A 27776-nucleotide genomic window follows, 5' to 3' on the forward strand; every position below is an offset into this window, starting at 1 on the left:
ACATATCGAAGACATTTTAAATTCAATTTGCATTTCCATAAGGGTAAACAGAAACTCACTGTGACTTCCTGGAGGTGTGAGTAGCTCTTTAAAATCTGAGACAATGGCAAAGCCATTTAAAGATTAATAACCTCAGCTGAAAAAAACTTACCTCTCCACTCACCTGATGAAGGAGCAGCGCTCCGAAAGCTTGTGATTCCAAATAAACACAGTGTTGTGAGACTTCTTACTGTGCTCAGCTAAAAAGACAATGGATGGGACTACACCCTTCCCCCCATGATTGGGGCTAATTCAATATTCAGTTTTGAAGCATAATTCAATAGTTTGGGATCACAGCCATTTTAAGTTTAGGGACTGCATAAAGTTTGGCTGAAAATGGTCACTTTGTGTGCAGAATCCAAGGAAGAACTCTGAGAAGCAACTTTAAAGAGGGTTCTCGGCCAAGGAAGGACAAAGAGGAGGCTACTAATAAATGAACTGCTGTCCTACCAAAAGACTCCTGGCAATCTGCAAGCGCTGTAACCACAAAATTAGTGAGGAATCTCTCCCAAAACCCTCTAAATCCCCCGAAAAGGCAAACTTCTGGATACTCGACTGCAAAAGCCTTTGCAGCTACTATACTGAACCCCAAGCTTTAACCCCTTCACTTTGGAAAAAATGGAATTCAAAGAACAGGACTGTGATAAGTGACAGGGATTGCTCTGAAATCATATATTTAAGTAGCCTTTTCCTTTATTTGCATTTATATCTTATTATGTGGATTTTAAATTAATAACTTTATCACTTTTACCAAAGTACCTTTCAGCAGTAGTCTCAAAATAGACTGACCTTTATTTGGTTCAAGACTAACGCTTGTCTGCTGGCTTATTTTTAAATTCAACCATTCATGAACTAAAAGTAGGCTGCATACACACTAACAAATCTGTAGCACATGGACCACCTTAAGGAAACACCTTTTCTGGGGTTGTGACACTTGTTACTGTGACTACAGCAGATTACATGCACACATGTACTTCTTCATGTAACTACGCTTTGTTGTGGTAGCAAATTAATTCTTCAGCACATAACCTAGAATGGCACATTCACGCACTACTGAGGGAATGCCACACTGTTGGAGGTACTATACTTCAAAGGAAACATGTAAAACAAAGTTGTGTCTGTTTGTCCTGGTAAACAATGATCTCATGGCATTACTTAAAGAAGAGCAAGACCAGTGTTTTCCAATATTCTAGCAAACGTTCTTCCCTCAGCAAATACCGCTAAAAGGTTACTGCAGAAGATTAGGGTACACGGAGTTGGGGATAAAGTGTTAGCATGGATTGAGGATTGGCTATCTAAGAGGAAGCAGAGAATTGGAATAAATGGGTGCTTTTCTGGTCGGCAGTTGGTGACTAGTGGTGTGCCGCAGGGATCGGTGCTGGGGCCTCAACTGTTTACCATATACATAGACGATCTGGAGGACGGGACTGAGTGTAGGGTAACAAAGTTTGCTGATGACATAAAGATGAGTGGGAAAGCGAATTGTGTGGAGGACGCAGAAAGTCTGCAGAGAGATTTGGATAGGCTGAGTGAGTGGGCAAGGATCTGGCAGATGGAGTGTAATGTTGGCAAGTGTGAGGTTATCCACTTAGGAAGAAATAATAGTAAAATGGAATATTATTTACATGGTGAAAAATTACAACATGCTACTGTGCAGAGGGACCTGGGGTCCTTGTGCATGAATTGCAAAAACTCAGTCTGCAGGTGCAGCAGGTGATCAAGAAGGCAAATGGAATGTTGGCCTTTATTGCGAGAGGGATAGAATATAAAAGCAGGGAGGTCTTGCTGCAACTGTATAAGGCACTGGTGAGGCCGCAACTAGAGTACTGTGTGCAATTTTGGTCCCCTTATTTGTGAAAGGATATATTGCCCTTGGAGGGAGTACAGAGAAAGCTGATCAGGTTAATACCAGAGATGAGGGGGTTAGCTTATGCGGAGAGATTGAGTAGATTGGGCCTGTGCTCGTTGGAGTTTAAAAGGCTGAGGGGTGATCTTCTAGAGGCATATGGGATAATGAAAGGGCTAGATAGGGTAGAGGTAGAGAGATTCCACTTAGAAAGGAAACCAGAACTAGAGGGCACAGCCTCAAAATAAGGGTGGGCGGGTCAGTTTAGAACAGAGTTGAGGAGGAACTTCTTCTCTCAGAGGGTAGTGATTCTCTGCCCATTGAAGTGGTGGAGACTACCTCGTTGAATATGGTTAAGTCACGGGTAGATAGATTTCTGATTGATAAGGGAATTAAGGATTATGGGGAGCAGGCGGCTAAGTGGAACTGATCCACTTCAGATCAGCCATGATCTTATTGAATGGCGGGGCTCGAGGAGCTAGATGGCTTACTCCTGCTCCTATTTCTTACGTTCTTGTGTAAAAGAAAAGTTGCTCATAAATAGGCCGTAAGGCATAGTAGAAGCAGGACATTCAGCCCACCTACTCTGCTCCACCATTCAATGTGATTGTGACTGATCATATAATCCTCAACTCCACTTTCCCGCCTTATCCCCATAACCCTTGATTCCCTCACTGATTAAAATTCTGTCCATCGCAACCTTAAACATACTTAACAATGCAGCCTCTAAAACCCTCTGTGATTAAGAATTCCACAGATTCACTACCTTCGGAGAAGAACTTCAACCTCATCTCTGCGTCTATGGAGAAAAAATAGAGCCAAAGTATCGAGTCTGGATGACTATTCATCAGAGTGGGTCTCAAAACATTGGCTCTAATCTCTCTCCACAGGTGCTATCAGACCTGCTGAGATTTTCCAGCATTTTCTGTCTTTGTTTCAGATTCCAGCATCCACAGCATTTTGCTTTTACTCCTGAGATTCCTGTATGTCTCAATAAGATTGCCTCTCATTCAATAAGTACAGGACCAACCTACTCAACCTCTCCATACCTGGGATCAATCTAGTGAATCTTCTCTGGACTGCTTCCAATGACAATTTATTTTCCTTAGACATGAGGACCAAAACAGTTCATAATATTCCAAGTGTGGTTTAACTAGCATCTTGTGGTCCAATTAAAATCTTACTAAATGTAGATTTAGCAAGACTTCTCTAATTTTACACTCCAGTCTCTTTGAAACAGAAGGCAACATTCTTTTTGTCTTCCTATTACATGCTGAGCTTGCATGCTAGCCTCTTGATTTAAGCATGAAGACCCCCAAATCCCTCTGTGTAGCAGCAAGTTTGTGGATGATACTAAGATTGCTGGGATTGTGGATAATGAAGATTGTCAGAGCGTACCTTTGGATATAAATAGGCTGGAAAATTGGGGAAGAAACGACAGATGGAATTTAATCCGGACAAATGCAAGGTGATGCATTTTGGTGGATCCAATTCACGTGCGAGTAATAAAATAAAAGTGGCAGAACCATAGAGACACAGAGAGACCTGGGAGTACAGGTCCACAGATCCTTAAAAGTGGCGGCACAGGTGAAAAAGATAGTGATGAAGGCACATGGCATGCCTACCTTCTTCAGCCAGGGCATCGAGTCTAAAAGTTGGAAAATTATGTTAGTTATATAAAATGTTGATTAGGCCACATTTGGAATATTGTGTCCAATTCTGGTTGCCATGCTACCAGAAGGATGTGGAGGCTTTGGAGGGAGTACAGAAAAAGTTTACCAGGGTGTTGCCTAATATGGAGAGTATTAGCTATGAGGAGAAACTTGAATAAACTGGGATTATACTCCCTGGAAAGACAGAGGCTGAAGGGCGACCTGACCAAAGTTAATATAATTATGAGGAGCATAGATAAGTTGAACAGTTACAAGCTTTTTTCCCAGGGCAGAAATGACAATTACAAGGGACCCAAGTTCAAAGTGCCGGGGGGGGGAGGTTCAGTACAGATATGCGGGGGAAGTTTTTTTACTCAGAAGGTGATGGGGTCCTGGAATGCACTGCTAAGTGAGGTGGTTGGGGCAGACACTTCAGTAACATTTAAGACTTATCTGGATAGACAGGTGAACAGGTGGGGAATTGAGGGATACTGGTGATTGATCTAGATAGGACAAAGTGATCAGCAAACGCTGAACAGCCTGTTCCTGTGCTGTACTGTTCTTTTGCAGTCTCTCTCTACCAAAGTGTGTAGCTTCACATTTTCCTACATTATATTCCATCTGCCAAGTTTTTGGTCTCTCACTTAACCTGCCTATAACTCTCTATAGACTGTGTCCTCACAACTTGCCTTCCCACCTATTTTTGTGTCATCCACAATCTTGATAGTGGTACATTCACTTCCCTCGTCTGAGTCATTAATATATATTGTAAATAATTGTGATTCCAGACCTGATCCCTGTGACACTCCACTAGTTACAGATAGCCATTCTGAAAATGTCCCTCTTATCCAAACTTTCTGTCTTCTATTAGTGAGCGAATCCTCTATCCATGCTAATATACCACCTCCAACATCATGGACTCTTAACTTATTAAGTAATCTTTTGTGCGGTGCCTGACCAAATGTTTTCCGAAATCCAAGTATATTACATCTACTGATTCCCCTATTCTGTCTTGCCTTTTATTATTTCAAAGAATTCTAATAAATTTGTCAGGCATGATTTTCCATTTGTGAAGCAATGCTGATTCTGCTTGGTTAGATCATGCCTTTCCAAATGCTCTGCTATTATATCCTTAACAATGCACTCTTAAAATTTTCCCAATGACAGATATGAAGTTAACTCACTTATATTACCTGCTTTTTCATCTCCCTTCCTTTTGAATAAGGGTGTTACGCTGGCAGTTTTCCAATCTTCTAGAACTTCCCCAGAATTTGAAGATTCTTGTAAGGTTCTTGTAAGATAGTACATTCGCTATCCATGTAACTGCTTCATTTAGTATCTGAGGACGCAACCCACTAGAGCTTTCAGTTTCATTAGATTCCTTAGCACTTTTTCTCTTTAAATAAATTACATATATTTCCTCCCCTATTTTTGCCCCTTGATTATTTAGTATTTTTGGGATGTTATTAGTATCTTCCACCGTGCAAAGTATTTATTTAACTCCTCTGCCGTTTTCTGGTTCCTCATTTATTATTTCCCTGGTCTCATTCTTGAAGGGGCCAATGTTCACTTTGGCTCCTCTCTTCCTTTTAATATACTTAAATAAGCTCTTGCTGTCTCTTTTTATATTACTTGCTGGTTTAGCTTCATAGCTTATCTTCTCCCACTTTTATCTGGTCATCTTTTGTTGGATTTTAAAACTTTCCCAATCTTCTGGCTTACCAGTAATTTTTACCACATCATGGGCGGAATTCTCCCAAAAAAAGTTCTAAGTGTCAAACTCGCCTGGAAACTGGGGGAATTCACGCTATTTTTTCTGTGGGAGTTCAGAGAAGAATCTCCCACACTCTATGCACTGCAGAGGCCACCAGCATGAATATTATTAAATTTCAGGGGGCAGGACCTATCCCGGCTGGTACGGCTGAAATCAGTGTGCTGAGGGGGCTACTGAGCATGCGCCAATCTGTCAGTGCCGACATTGACTCATGCGCAGTGGCCCTGTACTGACAGGCTCCCAATTGCTGCCCTGTGACTGCCCCCCCACCCCTCCCCACAACGCAGGCTCTCCCCTCCCCCCGTACAGCCCGATCACTGGACCCCGACCCCTGGTCCAGCCCTGACACCCTCCTCCCAGCCCGTGATCTTCAGCACTACCCCCCACCTTCCGATCACCAGCCTACATGCTTCCCCACCAATGCCTGTGCAGTGGCAGCAGGATCCCCACCCTTGTCTCCTCCCCAGGCCCTGTCCAGCCTTGCCCCCCCCCTCATTTGCCCCACCTCCATGGCATTCCCCCATGCCCAGTGGGCAGTGCCAAGGTGCCCCATGAACATCAGCACTTTGTCCTTGGGCAGTGCCAGAGGCACAGGCTGTCAATGCCCAGAGGGAGGACCCGATTGCCCCACCTTCACTCTACTGGGGTTAGGCCTCGAGTTCCCCAAAAGTCGGGAGTTACTGTGATCCCCGCTGAAATACTCTGGGAAGGTGGGAGATGTTAGTGGACCCAGGACTTCAGTCCCTGAGCACCATATCTTTCTTCATGGTGACCTCTGCCAATTTGATTTTCCCAATTCAATGAAGATTAGTCACTCATAATCAATGTACTACCATTTTTACATGCCCTCATTATCTCCTGATTTATTTTCCATCCTACGGAAGAGTTACTGCCTATAGAATACTCCCACCAGTGTTTTTTTCCTATTGTTATTTCTTACCATCAACCATATGGATTCTACACCTTCTGATCCAAGATCATTTCTTGCCATTGTAATTATTTCATCTCATATTAGAAAGCTACCCCACCACCCCTTCCTTCCTGCCTGTTGCTATGAAAAGTCCCATATCGCTGAATATTTAGTTCCTAGCTTTGATAAAGGGATAAAATATTTCACAACCATTTCAGATTTTGTACTGCAGGAGTAATTGTGAACAGTAGAGGTCCCTCTGCTCCTATACTCCATTTGAAATGATTTTTCATCCTCATTTCAACTTCCAAGATTTATTACTTCACATTTTTCTACACTGAACTTTATCTGTCACCAGTCTGCTCGCCAATTTCTTCCAGTGGATTGTCAGTCCTCAAAATCCATCAACGCGCTGACATTTGCTGTCCTCAAAAATGTCAATATTGTTTCCTCAATTGCAAAGTCCAACCGTGTTTGTAGAATAAATTCTGGAACATACTCACCTTCCTTTTATTTCTACTCTTTGTCGCTCTTCAACCATCTATCCATGATTGCAGTTATGTTTCCTTTACTTCCATGTGCCACAGGTCAGAATTCTCCAACCTTGTCTGCACTGAGATTTTTTGGTGCTGCTGCTGTGAATGGAGATTTGGCTGAACACCAACACGGTGGGGCACAGAATGTTGGAGAATTCTGGCCATTATCTTTGCCATTATCTCCTGCTATCAAGTACTTCTGGAAAATCCAGATAAAGCATAAAACTCTTTCTTCAAGGATTTTGTAATGCTGGCCAAAAAAAACACTATTTTAGAAATCCATGCGACTGATCCTCGTCAGTTCAAACTCTCTATCTGTTTGGTAATGTCATCCTACTACATAGGTTTGAGGAGCTAAATATTTCAGATTTCATACATCTGGTGTAAAAAACAGAAAGTGCTGTAAATGAATATAATGAAATAGCATCTTTGGAGCAAAACAAAGTTAACATTTCAGGTTGACAATGACCCGATTTGAGGTTTAAGGTAAGATAGAAATGTAATAGGTTTTGAACTTGAATATTACCGAAAAGACAGACATGTTGTTGAAGCTTTTTGTCTTGCACTCATCAGGACAAATGCAAGAATGCTAAATTTCAAATGTTCACAACAATTTATACCATAGGCAAAAAGTGTTGCTGATTGGTGACAAGTTGGTTCATGATTGGCTGAGGCATTGCCATGAAGAATTCAACAGAGAACAGAGACTCCCCATGTTTTGGGGTAATTCAAAAAGGTGCAAGGTTTGAATGTGTTTCTTCTGTTTACATAAGATGGATCACTGCATATGAACATATGTTGCTTCTAGCATGAATAAATGAGCTACATTACAAGCTTGACTAATTATCCTAAATTGTCACTGTAGCTAGGGTACTCAGGATTGTTCACCATCCACACTGCACAATCATGGAATCACATTTAACGGGAGATGTTTTGTTCAAGGTTTTGCAAGCACAGGCTTGTCCATACTCTGCCGACAAGGACCAGCTGTTCCATTTGATCAGCCGATCATTCGGATATATGGCTTACATATCCAGCATTGTACTGGCACTAAAATTATGCACAACATTGTTTATTATAGGTCAGTTAGTTAACATCTGTAGTTGGAAAAATGCTAGAATCCGTCATCAAAGAAGAAATAGCAAGGCACCTAGAAAAGAATGGTTTGATTGAGCAGACGCAGCATGGATTCGTTAAGGGGAAGTTGTGTTTGACAAATTTATTGGATTTCTATGAGGATGTGATGAATGCGGTAGACAGAGGGGAACCGGTGGCTGTGGTTTCTTTAGGTTTCCAAAAGGCGTTTGATAAGGTGCCTCACAAAACGTTGCTACAGAAGGTTAGGGTGCACAGAGTTGGGGGTAAGGTGTTAGCGTGGATAGAGAATTAGCTGTCTAATAGGAAGCAGAGAGTTGGTATCAATGCGTGCTATTCTGGTTGGCGGTTGGTGACTAGTGGAGTGCCGCAGGGATCGGTGCTGGGGCTCAACTATTTACCATTTATATAGATGATCTGGAGGTGGGGGCTGAGTGTAGGGTGACGAAATTTGCTGATGACACGAAGATGAGTGGAAAAGCAAATTGTGCAGAGGGTGTGGAAAGTCTGCAGAGAGATCTGGATAGGCTGAGTGAGTGGGCGAGGACCTGGCAGATGGAGTATAATGTTAGCAAGTGTGAGGTTATCCACTTCAGCAGAAATAATAGTAGGAGGGATTATTATTTAAAAGGCTAAAAGCTGCAGCATGCTACGGTGCAGAGGGACCTGTGGGTCCTTGCGCACGAGTTGCAAAAACCCAGTCTGCAGGTGCAGCAGGTGATCAAGAAAGCGATTGGAATGTTGGCCTTTATAGCGAGGGGGATAGAATATAAAAGTAGGGAGGTCGTGCTGCAACGGTACAGGGTACTGGTGAGGCCGCAGCTGGAGTACTGTGTGCAGTTTTGGTCGCCACACTTGCGGAAGGATATATTGGCCTTGGAGGGAGTGCAGAGGAGGTTCACTAGGCTGATACAGGAGATTAGGGGGTTGGTCTATGAAGAGAGACTAAATAGACTGGGTCTGTACTCATTGGAGTTTAGAGGGGGGATCTTATAGAGACATATAAGATAATGAAGGGGATGGATAGAGTAGAGGTAGAGAGATTCTTCCCACTTAGAAAGGATAGCAGGACTAGAGGACACAGCCTCAAGATAAGGGGGGGGACAGTTTAGATCAGAGTTGGGGAGGAACTTCTTCACTCAAAGGGTGGTGAATCTCTGGAATTCTCTGCCCGTTGAAGTGGTGGAGGCTACCTCGCTAAATATATTTAAGTCACGGGTAGATAGGTTTCTGATAGACAGGGGAATTAAGGGTTATGGGGAGAAAGCGGGAAAGTGGAACTGATCCACTTCAGATCAGCCATGATCTTATTGAATGGCGGGGCAGGCTCGAAGGGCCAGATGGCCTATTCCTGCTCCTATTTCTTATGTTCTTATGTTCTCATTTGTATGGTTGGCAGAATGCCCTTTTGAACTGATGATAGCATCCTTTCCATTAAAAGTACTACTCATGTCTTCGCCGCGTAGAAGCTGTATAAGATGGCTTTCTCAACCTTCGCTCAAATGTTTTAGATGCTTTGCCTTTTGACAGCAACTTGAAGCATCACAGGTGCTTTTCAGATCTGAAAGTGGCAATCTCTAACCCATTCCTGGGTTTGTGTGACACACAATGACCTGATTTGGAATGCCATTATCAACAGGGTAGCTTTGATGCGCTCTATCCCTGTGTGAAGTTTGCAAGATGAGCAAATGATGAGGGCTCTACAAGATTCCTGCATGAAGCTACATAAAGCCCTATGTATTAATTGACCAGTGAAAGTCCTGGCTTGCAGCAGACAGTGATGGCAAACCCATTAGCAGATTTCTCAAACAGTCTGGCAAGGAGAGAGAACACATTAGACTCCTCCATCTCAAAAGTAAATTTGAGTGCAGAATGGAGTGTTTTGAGGTGTGTAACAAAGTCCTCACATGGAGCTGCAGATGCAAAGATCATCATCTATGAATTGAAGATATACACGGGGTAGGGAGGCTAGATTTTATTCCATCGAAAACATCGTTCTCATGTAAACTGATGAAACTTTTTGCAAACACTGGACCTCTATGTCAGTGGTTCCCGAAGTATACAGTGAAGACCTCTCTCAAGTCTGCACGAAAAATGGTTCAAGATTCATGTAATTAAACTAAAACTAACCTTTGTCTTCAGCTCTGTGATTGCCATTCCTAAGACCTGACGATTCTTGGGCCTCCCACAAGTGCGCTGGCTGGGAAAGAACCATGCATGCGCGGTTAGGTCTTTTATGCTGGTCAGGCCCATGCACATGACCGATGGAACTCAGAGCTGAAGACTAAGACACATTTACCTGCACAAAATGCAAAAACTCAAAGGTGCAAAAACCCTGGGAGAAGTGAGAAACAGGGAGAGGCTTAAAAAAAAACAGATGAGAGGACAGGAAGAAGTTAAAAACAAGTTTCAAGTAAGGGAAGACATCAGAGAGAATAGGAGGTGTCCCTCAAACATTTTTTATAGTGTAGAGGCGTGCATGACTTATAAAACATTGGGAACCACCGCTCTAGATTCCTTGAGTTATGTAAGAATATGTAAAATGTAGGTTAAGAATTTTTTGATACTGAAACCAACTAAAGTTCTATTAAAGCACTATCAATAACGTTTAGTGGTGATTCAGTAAAACTTATCATTAGAGTTATTTCTTAATAGGGCATTAGACAAGATTTAAAGATAACACACCCAAATGATTTTTGCTTTCCTTTCACTCTGATTCAGACTCTTTTTCTTTGCAAGTGCATCTATTTCAAACAAGTATACATGCAGATATTTATTGACAAATTTGCCATAAGTGGATCCAACAGTGAAACTGACGTATAAAAACATTTGAGTACTCACCTTACGTCCAGAGAAAATCAGGCATAGCTGATGCATGGAGCCACCATTTTTCACATTAGCCAGCTCTTTTTTGAGGGTCCTTGGAGAGGGTGGGGCCCAGTTGACCTTTGTCTTTTGACCATCACATCCTACACAGTTGAGTGCATTGTCAGATTTAAAGCACTGAGCCTTAGGTTCCTGCTGAAGACTGCCCTCACTGTGTGTTCGACGTCGCAGTGAATTCTGAATAGAGAGAGTACTATGTTTCTCACAATCTGATGTTTCAATCATACTGCGCCGTTTAGGGTTACGACTGTCCAAATAATAATCATCACTATCTTCATCATCATCATCATCATCCTCTTCTTCCTCCTCATCCTCAATATCGTCACCATCAATCTGTAAAATTGGTAGTTCATCAGTACTCTGGCTAAAGGTTAGGTCAAGCCTGACCTCAGGTATATTGAACTGCATTCGAGGATTCTGTGACTCAATGATATTTGGTTGTTCACTGCTTTCTTTCACCCCCTCTGTGGATATATTTTCTTCTTCTGCAATTTGTTCTTTTTCAGGGACCTTGTCTTCTTCTGCAATTTGTTCTTTTTCAGGGACCTCGGCTTTTTCAGCAATTTGTTCTTTTTCAGGGACCTTGTCTTTTTCAGCAATTTGGTCTTTTTCAGGTACCTTGTCATTTTCAGCATCTTCTTTACCAGTTGGTTGGATTTTGCTAATAGGGGCCTGTTCCTCAGACAGCATCTCAGACTGTTCATCTGATTTTGGGTCAAGCATCTGTTAAGTGGAAAAAGGAGAAGAATGGAATACATTAAATTTATTGATCATAGTTTATTGTGTAAGGGGAAATAATTAGTTGTACATTCATTTATTAATTTACCATTGATACTTACAGAAAATGATTTGTCAGTGACCGTAACAGAGACAAAGCAAAACAAGTGCTGCCAATACTTGAGTGACTAGCTTAATGGTAAAAACTGGGCGGCATGGACATGTTGGGCTGAATGGCCTATTTCCATCCTATTAATGTCTATGACTGTCAGGACAAGGAAAAAGTGAAAGGCCAGTATATTTAAAAGGGTTGGCTGGGAATATAGGTACACCTGGAAGTCTAGGTTTCCCTGCACATCACAAAGTTTTAACTTCCCAATAATTTGCACATGACAGGCTCCCATCTGGAAGTCAGCCTGACTGACAGATACGAAACACACTACAGAAAACTGAATCTAAGACAAAAACACTATAGAATTAAAATGGCAATTTTAACCTCACCCAACAAGTGATGAAGTGATGTGATCTGATGAGCCAGTTTACCCGCATTGAAGTCAATCAGAGGAAAACTGGGTTGTTTGTAAAACAGATGGTTGATCAAGTAATGGCACCTTCCAACCATTCTTCAATTGAAATAACTCTAGTGAGAAGTTTTGCTCACGGTACGTTCATATTCCAGACTTACTCCCACATGAATCTGGTAACTATGGATTTTGTTTTCAATACAAGTCTCGGGCACAGAGGATCCAAATGCCAGTAAATATAAAATATCAAAAGTCAATATTTTCTGTGATAATGAGCAGTCAAGGCTAGGGGAAGTGGAGTCTGCTTCCTAATCAACACCTCATGGTGCCTAGACATAGCAACACTGGCAACTTTCTGCTCCAGACCTAAAATACCTGACGCTAAAATACCGCCCCTATTACCTTCCACAGGAGTTTACCTCCATTATCGTGATGGCAGTTTACATCCCACCCCATGCGGACGTGAAGATTGTGCCAGACAAAATATACACTATTACGAATAGCCTTGAGACAAAATATCCCGAGGCCTTGTTCATTGCGGCCGGGGACTTCAATTAGGCCAAGCTCAACAGCTTACTACCAGGTTACCACCACATGTCTCCTGTTCTACCAGAGGCCCAAACATTCTAGACCACTACTACACAAATATCAAACATGCCTACCACTCTATCACCCGTCCACACTTTGGCAAATCAGACCTCAAGGCTGTGCTCCTGCTCCCAGCTTACAAGCAAAAACTGAAGCGGGAGAATCCATCAGAGAGAGTCATGCAACGTTGGTCTGAGGAACTGGATGATCTCCTAATTCTTGGAATCAGTGAACTAGTCAGTATTTAAAAACTCTGACCAGCCTGAACGAGTACACCACGACAGTAACTGACTTCATTAGTAAGTGTGTAGAAGACTGTGCCAAAGAAGCAAATCCATATGTTCCCCAAACGGAAACCATGGATGAACAGGGAAATCCACTGCTTGCTGAAGTCCAGGTCTCAGGCATTCAAGAAAACAAGATATGATCTAAGGAGATCCATCAAAGATGCCAAAAGGCAATATCAGACCAAGCTAGTGTCCCAGGCTAGCTACACCGACCCCCGTTGACTATGGCAAGGTCTGTAGGACATAACAGGCATGTAAAATTGCTGGCTCCAACGCACCCTTCCCTAATGAGCTCAATGCATTCTACTTCCATTTTGAGCAAGAGGTCAGCAAGATCATGCCCTCCACGCTGGAAGCCCTGGATGAACCTGTATCTGGGGTCATCATTGCAGATGTCAGAGCAGCTTTCTTGACGGTCAACCCATGGAAAGCAACCGGCCCGGATGTGCACTCAGATTGTGCATGAATCAGTTGGCGGAGGTATTCAACCTCTCTTTACAACAATCTGAGATCCCTATCTGCTTCAAGAAGACGACCATCATCCCAGTACCCAAGAAAAACCCATTGGTCAGTGGCTCTGGCATCCATCGTTATGAAGTGCTTCAAAAGGTTAGTCAAGGCATAAATAAATTCCAGCCTCCCGGACTATCTGGATCCATTACAGTTTGCCTACTGCCACAACAAGTCCACAGCAGGCGCCACCTCCCTGGCCCTGCATTCAACCCTGGAACACCTAGATAACAAGAACACCTATGTCAGACTCCTATTTATTGACTACAGCTCAGCTTTCAACACTATTATTCCCACGAAACTCATCTCTAAACTCTATGGCCTGGGCCTTGGCACCTCCCTCTGCGACTGGATCCTGAACTTCCTAACCCACAGACCACAATCAGTAAGGATAGGCAACAACACCTCCTCCACGATCATCCTCAGCACCGGTGCCTGACAAGGCTGTGTCCTCAGTCTCCTACTATACTCCTTAGACACCTATGACTGTGGCCAAATTCCCCTCCAATTTGATTTCCCCTCCAGTTTGCTGATGACACCATTGTAATGGGTTGGATCTCAAACAATGATAAGACAGAGTACAGGAATGAGATAGAGAATCTGGTGAATTGGTGCAGCAACAGTAATCTCTTCCTCAATGTCAAGAAACAAAATGTCAGCTAAAAAAAAGCCAGGAGGCATAGTCCTCAATCCTGCAAACCAAGACGTGAAATATTTAAAGGATAGGCTTGCAGACCACATAGGTACAAACATTGACTTCAGGAAGCATAAAGGAAAACATGCTCCTGTCTACATCAATGGGGATGAAGTAGAAAGAGTCGAGAGCTCCAAGTTTTTAGGTGTTCAGGTCACCAACAACCTGTCCTGGTTTCCCCCCTCCATGCCAACACGATAGTTAAGAAAGGCCACCAACACCTCTACTTTCTCAGAAGACTAAGGAAATTTGCCATGTCAACTACGACTCTCATCAACTTTTACAGATGCACCACAGAAAGCATTCTTTCTGGTTGTATCACAGTTTGGTATGGCTCCTGCTCTGCCCAAGACTGCAAGGAGCTACAAAAAGTCATGAATGTAGCCCAATCCATCACGCAAACCAGCCTCCCACCCATTGACTCTGTCCACACTTCCTGCTGCCTCGGCAAAGCAGCCAGCATAATTAAGGACCCATGCGCCCTTTCTTCCACCTTCTTCCTTTGGAAGAAGATACAAAAGTCTGAGGTCACGTACCAACCAACTCAAGAACAGCTTCTTCCTTGCTGCTGTCAGACTTTTGAATGGACTTACCTTGCATTAAGTTGATCTCTGTCTACACCCTAGCTATGACTTTAACAATATATTCTGCACACTCTTGTTTCCTTCTCTATGAAAGATATGTTTTGTCTGTATAGCGTCAAGAAACAATACTTCGCACTGTATGTTAATATACGTGACAGTAATAAATCAAATCAAAAATCAAATCAGTTATCTTCCAGCTCTTACCGAGAAGTTAAATCTGGTTCCTTCAGTACTCACTGTCCAAGTCCAGGATTCAATTCTTTTTTTAAATTTTGGATTGGGATTAAGTACCATTTGTAAGACACCATTTAAGGTACATGATCAATTACTCTGGGAATGTTGAGCCAATCACATAGAATTTTATTGGCACAACAACAGACCTGAAACCGATGGGTGACCCTGCCTCAGCCTAATTAGTTGGATTCAGAGCTCCTATCCCTTTAAAGGATGGTGCCTAACTCCAAGAGCTGCCAATCAATCAGAGGGCCGGCAGCTCTGTAGTGCTGAGTACTACATTCCTGGGAGTCATTCCTGGGACTTATCCAGAAGAGATCAGGAAAGCACACTGCACCCTCCAACCAGATAAATGAGTTCTTGGTCAAGGGCAGGTGATGTGGAGGAGGGTTGGTGAATGGAGGGAAGACGTACTCATGAGGGCAGCCTTTGTCAGCGGGGGACTCTCTGTAGAACATAGTGTGTACAAATAGAAGGGCTGCTTCCATGATGAGCCGAAAGGAAATCTTTGGACGTGGTTCAAAGCAAAATTTATTTCATTTCCTTACTTTAAACAAACAAGATGTTTTGATTTTTATGTTCACCAAGTGAACGCTCAATGCAGCAGAGGGGCTTCACATGCTGCTGGTAAAATGTCTGTGCTGTTGGGGAGAAACCCTTAATGACTCAATTGGCATTTGGATGGAAGGGAAAATTTGCCCTTTTCCAACTCTGGCAAAATGGCATGGTGGCAGGGAAATGATGGGCAGTCCCCTTCCATAACCATTTTATAGTCCTCATGCTTCCTAGCCCATGTCCAGACAATTGACTTGTTAATTGGTCTCATTCCAAAAATGAACAGGATTCTGGAGCTCATCTTCTCCTATCCCGAAGAAAACACCAATGGCAGGAATGGCCCATCATGCTATTTTTAAAGTGCTCCTGACTCTTTTCCCATCCTGCCCTAAGGCCTCATCTGAAGTGAGTGGATAAGTATGTGAATAGAATGGAATAGACTGCCTCAGTGGAGGACCATCACTGCATAGACCAAATATTCTCAACAGTCTCCTTTGGCTCTGTAAAACCTGTGATTAAATGCATTGTTTTAATATTACTTGAAATTAAATAGAAGGCAAAAAACAGATACATATGCCTTCACTGCCCCAGACAGAATGGCCCTGTTTGAGATTTTAAATTTAACATGAAATGTCCTTAGCAAGTATACTGCGGGTCTGCTGTAACTTAATTAATGTGAGTACGAACAAAATATTTAATGGAATCATATGCAGTGTACTGTTAAGCAGAACATGTCTCAAAGCAAAATTTATTTCATTTCCTTATTTTAATTAAACAACGTGTTTTGATTTTTGTGTTTAATAAGATTGGGACAAGTTTTAAATGGTAATAGGTAGCTGGTGACAATTTTTGTTCATTTTATGGTCGGCATTGCATTGGGTACAGAACAAATTAACAAGAAGAAACATCCCGTCAATATTTTCTGACTTATCCAATCTCTGAAGTTTCTAGTTTGCTCTCTTGCAGACGTGGGGGGTGGGAGGCTCCATTGGACGCATGAGGCTTGTTGAGGGTGTACTCTCCTTTTTTGCCAATAGCCCATGAAGTGGGACCTGGCGAGCTTCAAGCTGGGCTTCTTCTTCTGTCCACTGCAGGAAAAGTTGTGGCAGGGCCGCAGGAAGCACTTAAGTAGCCTTTAATTGGTCATTTGAGGACAACAATTGGCTCAGGGTGGGTGAGCTGCCTGGCACCTCTCCTGCTGTGCCCAAAATTGCAGGGAGTGGGAAGGTGACAAGAATGATGCCCAAGGCATTACATTGAATGTTTTGCCTCCTGCCCATATACCTGAGGGAGCATGTAATTCTATTTCGTGTTACTAGTCAATATCATGATGCTCATTGGTTGGCATCATTAAACTTGTGACTTGTTGGATTGGTAGTCTAGACAACAAAAAGTGCTATCCAGACTTTGAGGCTAAATGGATTTTTATGCATAATTGAATGTGTTTGTGACAGCATACATTCAATGATTTTCAAACATTTAGAGGAAACTTGTGCATCTATCATAAACTAATAATCTTAAATGGAGTTAATCTCATTCAGGAGTTAGGAAGCAACTCAGCAATATCAGTTCCATAGACAAAATAATGAAGAATTAAATAATTTACGTATTTCCTTAAGTCATGGAATATTGCAGAGAACCTTAATTAGTGAGCACAATCTGAAAGGCTATGAGATTGCGTCACTATAAATATAGTTTTGTGTGTAATGTGTTACAATTTAGTGCATTGAACTAATAAATGATGAGGTGCAGGTTCCATTTCTAGCTTTTGATTTATTTACCATTGGTTGAATAATTCTGTCTAATGCCTCTTTCCAATTATCTAAGAAGCAAGAGAAGCCTACCAAATGTAATCAGACTCATTAGCCAATTTAATTTTATAAAAGGCAGGCTTAATGCACAAGTACCAAGATGGATAATGAAAAATCAAGATCAAGATGCAACAGTAACACAGTCCAATTTCAAAAGGCATAAAAAAAAGCATTAAGATACTGTCTATACAAGAAAATGAATGCTCTTGCACATGCCTACTAGCATAGAAAATTACATAGGGAATCAAAAAATACCTGATATAGACACAATCAAAAATTAGCAACTCAAAATAGCTGCTCGTTTCTGCGCCAACAGACTCTTCCTTTAGAGGGTAATGTTAAGTAATTAAGTGATATTTTGTGCCATGAATGCTTATTACATGGCCATAATGATCTTTATGCTAGCTAGGAAGATCTTATGGGCACCTACACTGATTGGACAAAAATATTTCATTGGATGTATTCCAAACCTGAGCTTCAGTTTTTACTTCCTGGGATTGTGTGGATGATGTTCAATCCTTACAGCTTCTACAATGCTACTCGGTATAAAATAAATGTGCAGGAGGGGACTGGCTTGCCATAATTTAAGATGCAGACATAACTAACATTTCAAGTTTTCTTCAAGAGATTACTGTGGCAAAAACTGTGTTTTGCAACTGCTGCTCTACTGAAAAAGTTGGTGACAATTCCTACTCTTGCAAACAATTATGAGAATATCCTCCCATAGCATGCAGTAGAGTTCCACACCTTGGAGTAGCACAAGGCATGAAAGTGACAGCAATGTTCACTGCAAACACAGACAATGAATTCAAAATGTTGATTGCCTGCAAGTATGTATTCCGAGTTCACAACTGTTCCTTTTTTATTATTTATTTATAGGATGTGGGTATGGCTGGCCAGGTAAGCATTTGTGAGACATCTCTAATCACTTTCGAGCTATTTTCTTGAATCCCGATCATCTGTTAGAATTATAGCTTTCCATTGTGGTTTTGGTACATTTGAGTGGCTTGCTAGGCCAGTTCAGAAGACAGCTGAGTCAACTTTGCTGTGGACCTGGAGTCTTGTATCGGCCTTAACAGATAAAGATGGCAAGTTTCCATCCCTAATGTATGTAAGTGAACTAGCTGGGCTTTTACAACAATCCACTATTTCATGGTCAACTTTACTGATGTGAGTTTTTTTTTAAAATGTCAGATTTGATTAACTTAGTTTCACAATCGCTGTGGTTGCATTTGAACCTATGTCTCCAGATTGTTAGTCTAGACCTACGGGAAAGTTGGGCCAAAGGGCCGGTTTCTATGCTGTAAATTTCTATGATTCTATGACTCTGGGTTATTAGTAACATAACATGAACACTTTTGTACCGTTTGAACATTTAGAAACATAGGAACAGGAGTAATAGCTCCTCGAGCTTATTCTACCATTCAGTGAGATTTTGGCCAACCTATGACCTGACTCCACTGCTGAAATCTTGCTGGCATTCATTCCAGCTGGATCTTACGGCCCTGCTGACAGCAGACCTCCATCACGGATTTCCCAGCAGCGACAATGGTGGGGCCATAAGATCCTGCCACCAACAAGCAGCACAATGCCTCCAACTGCTATAATACACACTGCACAGAGGGACAAAAATCCTATCAAATTCCAATTTTTACCTCTTGTCCCTTAATACCCCGGTTGTTAGAAATCTATCAATTTCAGATTTAAAATTAAGAATTAGGATAGCATCAACAGTGATTTTCAAAACAGAGCTCCAAACGTCCATCAACTTTTGCACGTAGAAATGTCTCCTAACCTTAATCCCAAAAGATTGACTCTAATTTTTAGATCAATGTCACTTAGTCCTACAGCCTTCAACCAGTTGAAACATCCTCTTTAGGTATCCTTCCAGTTCTCCCTAATATCTTAAAATCTTCAATAAAATTACTCAATCTTATAAATTATAGGAAATTAATCTTAGTTTGTGTAATCACACTTTATAATTTAATCCTTGCAGTCATTCTGGTAAAACTGTGCTGTACTCTCTCCAGGAACAATATTTTGTTTGAGGCAGGATGTCCAGAACTGCTCACATTACTTCAGATGTGGTCTTAATCAGGGCTTTGTATAGCTGATGCATGACTTCAATCCATAGTATTTTAGTTTTCTAGATATAAAGGTCAGCAAATCATTTTTTTTTGTTCCTGACGATGGTACCTTAATGAACTTTGTACATGTACAGGGTTAATCAGATGTTAAACTCTGTCTGAAGCATCATTGTGTAAATTATATGCTTAATGTGGCAGAAAATCTTTTACTTTTAAATGAATGCAGATATACATTCTAGACTAACTACTGCAACATTATACAGAAGCAAGGTTTGGCAATAACTGTAGAAAAGGTACAGTTCCAATTAACCACTCCAGTTTAATCACAGACAAGTCCTGTTACAAGTACATTTCTTGCCAAATTGGTATGTACTTCTCAGAACTCAAAAGCATATTATATGATGAGCCATATTATCATAAAACTATTTAAAGCACCATTTTGACTTGATTAGAAAACATATTTTTCTTTCCATCATTTATAATAGTAATGTGACCTATTTAGGATTCTGAGTTTTTAAACAGTGCAATTAAAAACTGCTAGAAATCTCACGTTCCACAATTTACAGGGTTACACAGGAGCAGCTTAAAAGCCAACAATTAAAAATTGCTTAATGAAAGCTATTGTTTTCAAATGTCAATTCTGTTTAAATGATAAGTTAGTTACTTCAAAATAAACTTTGAAAATTCATAAGAACTGTGCAAATGTAATTCCTCTGTTAAGAACAGCCAATCCACAATAAAAGTTATAAAATAGCTAAAGGTGTTTTTTTAACCACTATCATAACATTCTAAAGTTAGAAATTAGCTTGTTCATGAACAGCATATTAAACATAATTATCAAATAGCGCTGCAGGATAGCAGTAAAGAGGTTTTGTGGTTATAAAGCAAAAGTGAACTACAACTGCTGTGAGTAGTTCAAATGAGGTAATTTAGATATTTGAACCTTAAACACGTCTGAATTTACTTAACCGATCACATTATTCCTGTGTCCTTTTTCTACTCTGCAAGTTCTATACACAGACGACCAGAGAATAATTCTGAATAATGTGAGTGATAACTGTCCAATTCCTGTTCAGTGAATAACAATATTTTGTCATCTGGTCACAAGTTCATGGCAAAATGTCAGCAGTAATTTTCTTTCACATTTGTTCCCTTGCTTTAATTGCACTAGAGCACTATTGAAAATATCAACTTTGAAGATTGATGATACAAATACATTTTCCAAAATGACTATTTTGCACATAGAAAATGTGCAATGAATGTGCTAACTTTAAATTGATATGAAAAAAATTAGTTGAAAACACAATACTTCTGGCTTGCTAAATCATCCTGGCTCCATGAAAGTTAACCTGTCCATTGTGTAATGGCTGCAGCTGATAAGTTTTAAAATAGAGACAAGTGAAGGTCGCAAATCTACAAACTAGGCATCCAGCGTTCAAGTGAAAGAGTTCCAAAATTGTAAATAGAAAGGATAGAACAGTAAAATCCCAAATCAAAATCATGTAAACAATTATGATACAAATTAAAGAGTTCTCTTTCATACCATGTGACTGCTCCCATTGTTCGTAACAGAACAACTTTATCTATCATAGACTCTGCTAGTTTATTTTGTTTGTATGAGATTGGTAAATTATATTTTTGTCATAATTATAAATATTCTTAAAAATATTGTAATATATTCTTAAGTAAAAACTTCAGCTCATGAAATGCTCACATAAGTTAACACTTACCATATCATTAATTTTGTCTTTGCACTTAATGTAAAACATTTCTCATCTTCTTGGTGTAGCACATGTTGTTAAACAGTCCCAATATGTTAATATATGACCTGCAATTCAGCTGAAAAGGTTTGGCTCCCCCATTAGGTTAACAGAGGCCATAACTGAAGTTGCACACAAGGGCTTCAACAATCTGATCAATATTTCAACATATCTTTTGTTGAATGATGGCAATTAATATTTAAATGCAATTGCTAAACTCACTTGAGTGCATAGCAATATATCTCATGCAATTCCGGAAAAATATAAATTGACAAAACATAATTTTCAATACATGTTACAAGGATTGTAATAGGGCTAGCAATAAAGAGTAAATTATTCTATCAGAAAATACTTGCTAGCTTTTGGAGGAACTAAATGTTTGTTAGGAGCTGAATTTTTGTATTTATTGCAATCTTCTGCCTACATGTCTGGTCAACAATCTAATTCTATCAAAAATAATCTAAATAATCTAAATCCTACCAGATATATAGAAAAATTCAGTTTCCTGATTGTAATCCAGCCAAAAGAAAAACACCAAAGGTTTTGGTGAGCAAAACCATATCAAGTAACCTTGAAGACTGTCATCTGACAAACGTGGATGAAAAGAAAAGACCTCCGATACTGGAGTTGAACAGTCTTTAAAACTGAGCTACCCTATTCGACAAGCAAAAAGACCTGTTATTGAAAATATGCAGTTAAATTCATTTTTACTCAGGAATTTGAATTTTAAATCAGGCTGGACTGAACAACAGTGGAAACTCTAGCAACCAATCTGCTCTTAACCTATTACAACTGAATACAAATTAAGGATAGAAAATCTACTTGCAAACCGAAAACTTATGCGTATCAAGTCAACAGAGCATTAAAGCAAGCAGCAGCTAAAAGTTCATTGCAAATTCAAATTTACTTTAGAGATAGCAATAAACATTACACAACAATCCATGATTAAGCACAGAGGAAACACTTATCAACTAACTAATAATGAATAGACTGTAAGCTAACCTCCATAGTTTAAAAGTCATGGAAACGTATTGATACATACCTTAGGAACAAGAGTGAGGAAAGGCATAGCTGGTGAGCTATTCTTGAAATGAACACATACTGGAACAAGAATGTTGCACTTCACAAGATGCCCTGTGGCAATGCAGTAAACTGTTTTCCATTGTGAAAAATTAACAACCCACTACGCTCATGCAAGTATATGGATAAATATAACCAGGACAGAAGGGAGGAGATAACACTAGCATACCTACACACATCTAGTAATCAGCACCAAGGCAATGCTTCTGGAGTCTGTCAGACCTCTGGTCATTTATCAATGCACACATCAGTCAATATGCTATACTAGGAGCTACCTAGAAAACAAAATCATTCCCAAGGCATTTTTTGCATCTTTTTGTGTGCCCAATTTCTCTAACATTAACCCTATCTGTTATTTGGGTTCCAAAAGGAATTGCTTTCTGACAGATATACAAATAATGAAGTGCTTTATAGTTCCACTTTCACTTAATAAAATGCAATTAATATCAATCATTACAATTTCATTTTATGTACTGAATAGTACTGAGGTCATAGCAATGGACTTTTCAACTAATAGTAATAACAAGGGCTCTGAGATTATGCCTTGGGTCACTCCTGTATAAACATTTACAGCATGTATTTGAAATCTTGGTTAGTTTAACTGAGATGTTAATCCACTTGTCTCAAACAGGTTGCACCTTTGATAACACCACAGAAAGAATAAACACTTAAACACAAGTATCCCATACATTAACTTCAGGGCCAACGTTAACAGACATTATGAAAACTCACCAGAGTTAATTAATTAAGGATTGAAAAATTGAAACTAAGATATGTTACACGAGAACAATGTACATTAGGGCACCTTCCTCATCTAAGAAAGCCAGCAACCCCTTCTGTCTCAAACAGCTTGCCTCCTACTGACCTTTTTTTTACTTGTTTTCCTCAAAGAGGTTTTATTTGTTGTAAAAATTGAAATAGTTTTGTTTAAAAAGAAACCAAATTAAACTAAGGAAGAAAGCACCTGGTTCCTTTCTCTAAATTTGTACTTTTCTTTTTCTCTCCCTCTAACAGGTATTAGAAATTAAAATCTCTGTCTCATAAATGTAAGCCATAAACCTTGACCTTTTCTATCTGTCAACAAAATGCAGGTGAAGCAATTAGATGGCTTCAAAATTCAATTGCCTTTTTCCTTCCAACATGACATTAATATACATTATATGCCCCAATCAACCCTCTCCCTCTCTAACCCCAGTGTCTCACCCTAGTCTCTCTCTTAGACATTAGTCTCTCTCACACACAAATACACACAGCAATCTTAACAAAAACATTCAACATGGACTTAATCTCAATTAAGTTCTTAAAATTTGTCCCCCAGCCTTTCTTCAAAGATCAATGCTTTACAATTCAAATCATGTTGATTAGATCACTATACTATCTTGCAACAGATTTACTGGTTGGGCAGCAAGCTTCAATATAGTCTGGTGACCTTCATGATTAGACCACTTTCCAAAATTTCTCTACTCATCTAACAATTATACTAGTTTATTCGTTGTTATATAGTCTCTGTAGTTTGGAAGTAAATGTGGTAATAATATTTGTAAATGATTCGGCTTTGTACGGGAAGAAGTTATCTGAAGATTTAAAGCTCATCAGCAAAGTAGGTTTTTTAAAAAAACGAAGCAAGCGATTTGTATCACAACATGGATTATATGGGCAGAACCCTTAAGCGTATTGATAGGCAAAGGGATCTGGGTGTACATGTACACAGGTCACTCAAAGTGGCAATGCAGGTGGAGAAGGTAGTCACGAAGGCCTACGGCATGCTTGTCTTCATTGGCTGGGGCACTGAGTTCAAAAACCAGCAAGTCATGTTGCAGCTTTATAAACCTTAGTTAGGCCGCACTTGGAATATAGTGCTCAATTCTGGTTGCCACACTACCAGAAGGATGTGGAGGCTTGGGAGAGGGTACAGAAAAGATTTACCAGGATGTTGCCTGGTACGATGGGCATTAGCTATGAGGAGAGGTTGAAGAAAATTGGTTTGTTCTCACTGGAGCGACGGAGGGGAGACCTGATAGAAGTCTACAAGATTATGAGAGGCATGGATAGAGTGAATAGTCAGAAGCTTTTTCCCAGGGTAGAAGAGTCAATTACTAGAGAGCATAGGTTTAAGGTGTGAAGGGCAAGGTTTAAAGGAGATGTATGGGCAGATTTTTTACACAATGAGTAGTGGGTGCCTGGAACTCATTGCCAGGGGAGGTAGTGGAAGCAGATACAGTAGTGACTTTTAAGTGGCATCTTGACAAGTATATGAATAGGATGGGAATCGAGGGATATGGTCCCATGAAGGGTAGGGGGTTTTAGTTAAATTGGGCAGCATGTTTGATGCAGGTTTGGAAGGCCAAAGGGCCTGTTCCTGTGCTGTAATTTTCTTTGTTCCCTGTTTTAATATTTAACTTGTACCTTCTAAGATTTAAAAGAATTTTATTCAAATCCTGCAATCGGGCTAATATAAAATGTGCAATGCAGTCTGCACTACAGTATGCAGTTAGCTTTTATCCCCCATAAACTTTCCTTTCAATTACAACAAGGAGAGCACATTAGGTTTCCAAGATAATGAGATGAACCATGACTTAAAAAGTTAGAGAGTCAATCAGCTATTATCAACCATTAGCAGACAAAGGAAGCATACTACTGTAAATGAACAGCAAGAAATTGAGATGCAAAATAGCACAATATCATTTTCCAATGCAAACATTAAGAATATTATAAATTTGATGAACAGGAATGTTCATTATGAATGGAGTTACATAAATACAAATAGGTAGGTCAACATTGCAATAACTGTCACAATCTGCCAGTGCTTACTCCTATTGTCTGTAAACCATTCTTTTACTTAACACATAAACTCTTCAGATGACTGCAATATAGTTTCAGCTGGAATTCACATACAGGGCGGAATTTTCCAGCTGCGTTCGAAACTGGAAAATCCCACTTGAGGTACATGGATCTTTCCATGGTCTGACCCTTGCCTGCTCTGATTCCTGTGGCAAGTGGGACAGTAAAATTCACCCCACAAAGTCCATCACACTATGAATTTGGAAATAATAGGAAGACAGAAGAGTAAAAACAGCTTGGTGGTAAAATGAAAAACCAGGAAAAGTTTAGGAGATTTGAGGAGAAAGCAGAACAATATTCAAGTGACTGATCGTACCATGAATTTTACAGAAAAATATACAAGACTTATTGATGCAAATAAAGCAAATTAAATAATGAAAATAAAAGCATAATGCTGCAGATACTGAAAATCTGAGATATAGACAAAATAATGGAAAACACTACTATCAAAAGGCATCTACTTGAAACATTAGGTGGGATTCTCCAGCTGTTCGTGCCAGTGGGATTCTCCCATTCTGCTGCAGCGGACAGTGATTTGGCTGAACGCCAAATTCTCTGTCCTCCTTGACAGTGGCAGAGGGGTTTGAACAGCCGGAGAATTCTGGCTATTCAAACCCTGTTTTACTTTCCGCAGACACTGCCTGACCTGCCCAATGTTCTCCAGCACTTTTTGTTTTTATTTTAAAGTTGAATACTTCAGTTTTATTGCAGAATTATCAACATTACAGCAGAGGACATTACAATATTAATAAGAAGAATATCTAAGACTATTATCTTAACAAAAGCTCACGCTCACACTACAAACTTCATTTGTTATTTTCTATTACCATTTATGGTACAGCAATGCAAACAATTTCTGCAGCATTCCACAGTTTCTCTTATACAGCTTGAACTTCATTTGAAGTACCATTTGATATTTAAATCACAGAATTAATGCATACTTGCTGCACTATGGCTCTCATTTTTGCTCAATCCCAGGACATGCACTGTCAATCTCACCATCAAATCCAATTTTTCGTCAAAGTCAATTTTTATTCCCAATAGCTACAGAGATAGTCTCCTTGAGGAATTACTAGTCACTATTAAATTGTAATCAAAATGGACTTCTGTGCACCACCAATATGATACACCTGAAATTGCCAGTTTGAGTCTTACTTGAGAGAAGCGCAGGTCAGGGAATCAGGGCTGCAGTATTATTGTCCTCTCCCTGTCCTTTGGAGTGCAGCCTTTGCTGCATCAGTTAATTTATGTGATTAACAGGCTTTACTCGTGTTGGAATAATCAAGAGATAGATGCAAGTTAATGTCTACTGAAAGTATAGGTCGATAATAAGAAAAGCTGCTCACAACTATCAAATAATGAAATGCAACCAGATCCAACTATACTGTTCACAATGAAATATTTGTGCTTCAAAGCCAGATAACAGCTCACTTGATGATTTGGTCAATTTTACTGCATCATAATACATACTAAATCATTTAAAATATGTTTTATGCTGCACTTTCAAAAAAATGTACAGTTTTAATATTAATATTTAATAATTTTAATATTTAATATTTTAATTTTGTTTGAATATTATATGTTACTATATAGCTTGGATGCAATTTTGAGGAGTAAAATTACACTATTCATCACCCATCTAGAATGAATTCTAAGAATAAGAAATAGAAGCAGTAGGCCAATCGACCCATCTATATGATACAGAAATGCAGTAACCTCAAAAAATATATATCACTAGAAAACTGTTTTGTTTCCCAGCAGTATTTAAATTAGAGCAGTTTCTATTAACTAGTTCAAATTATCATTTTAAGAACTGCACTGCAGTTTTTCTGACACTGCAGGCAAGATTTTTATGAAATAATGAGAAACTTTGTTGGCTTCCTGAAAGAAATTATCCTTTACACCATCACTTTATCCTAGCTGTGAGATTGGTGCTGTCACTGACAGGAAATAACGTGTAAAAATAAAGAAGTAGGATTGAAAATTTATGGTCAGCATTTTTCCGAACCTTTAAAGTTTTACTTTTCACTATGATTATCATTGCCAAACAAATTGTTGTTTTCTCAAGGAAGAGAAGGTGTTGAAGCAGGTGGGGAGTTTGGAGTAGAAGGCAATTTGCAGATGGAGATGCTGTCCATCACTTGCTCTTCAAGCTGCTAAAGTTTACAGGTTTGGAGGGGGCTGCCAAAGTAGCTTTAGGGACTGGACTTGACCCTGACTAGCACCAAGGCCAAAATAGTCTTGGGGCCCCACTACATGCCTTTAGGCAGCAAAAAGTAGGAGGACAATTCTGATCAAGACATTATCAAAAGGATGTGGAGACCAGATTGGAGAGGGTACAGAAGAGGTTTACCAGGATGTTGTCTGGTCTGGAGGGTATTAGCTTTGAGGAGAGGTTGGATAAACTTGGTTTGTTCTCACTGGAATGATCGAGGTTGAGGGGAGGAGATCTGATAGAAATTTACAAGATTATGAGTGGCATGGACAGAATGGATAGTCAGATGCTCTTTCCTAGGGTAGAAAAGTAAAGTATCCGGGGACATAGGTTTAAGGTGTATGGGGAAAAGTTTAGAGGAAGGCAAGTTTTTTTTTACACAGAGGATGGTGAATGTCTGGAACTCACTGCTCGGGGAAATGGTGGAAGCAGGTTTGATACTGGTATTTAAGGGGCATCTGGACAAATACATGAACAGGATGGAAATGGAAGGATATGTACTCTGTAAATGCATACAGTTTTAGTCTAGGCAGGCATTACGATTGGCGCAG

At 40.0% G+C, this 27776-nt stretch overlaps 1 protein-coding gene across 8 annotated transcripts in view; it reads right to left on the reverse strand.

Annotated features, from left to right (window-relative positions):
* Positions 1-27776, reverse strand: part of rgs3a (regulator of G protein signaling 3a) — a 245008-nt gene that overhangs the window by 41003 nt on the left and 176229 nt on the right. For 5 of the 8 annotated variants that reach the window (XM_080212395.1, XM_080212396.1, XM_080212397.1 and 2 more), the window contains one exon: positions 10694-11461. In XM_080212395.1, coding sequence (XP_080068521.1) covers positions 10694-11461 — 768 coding nt within the window. Of the gene's footprint in view, positions 1-10693; positions 11462-11577; positions 11635-21059; positions 21114-22131; positions 22180-27776 lie in introns of those variants that run through there. The other 3 variants (XM_080212401.1, XM_080212400.1, XM_080212403.1) reach the window with 3 other exon arrangements.

Source organism: Carcharhinus amblyrhynchos, chromosome 25 (assembly GCF_965287045.1).
Source record: "Carcharhinus amblyrhynchos chromosome 25, sCarAmb.v2.hapA, whole genome shotgun sequence".
In the NCBI taxonomy this organism is placed as follows: domain Eukaryota; kingdom Metazoa; phylum Chordata; class Chondrichthyes; order Carcharhiniformes; family Carcharhinidae; genus Carcharhinus; species Carcharhinus amblyrhynchos.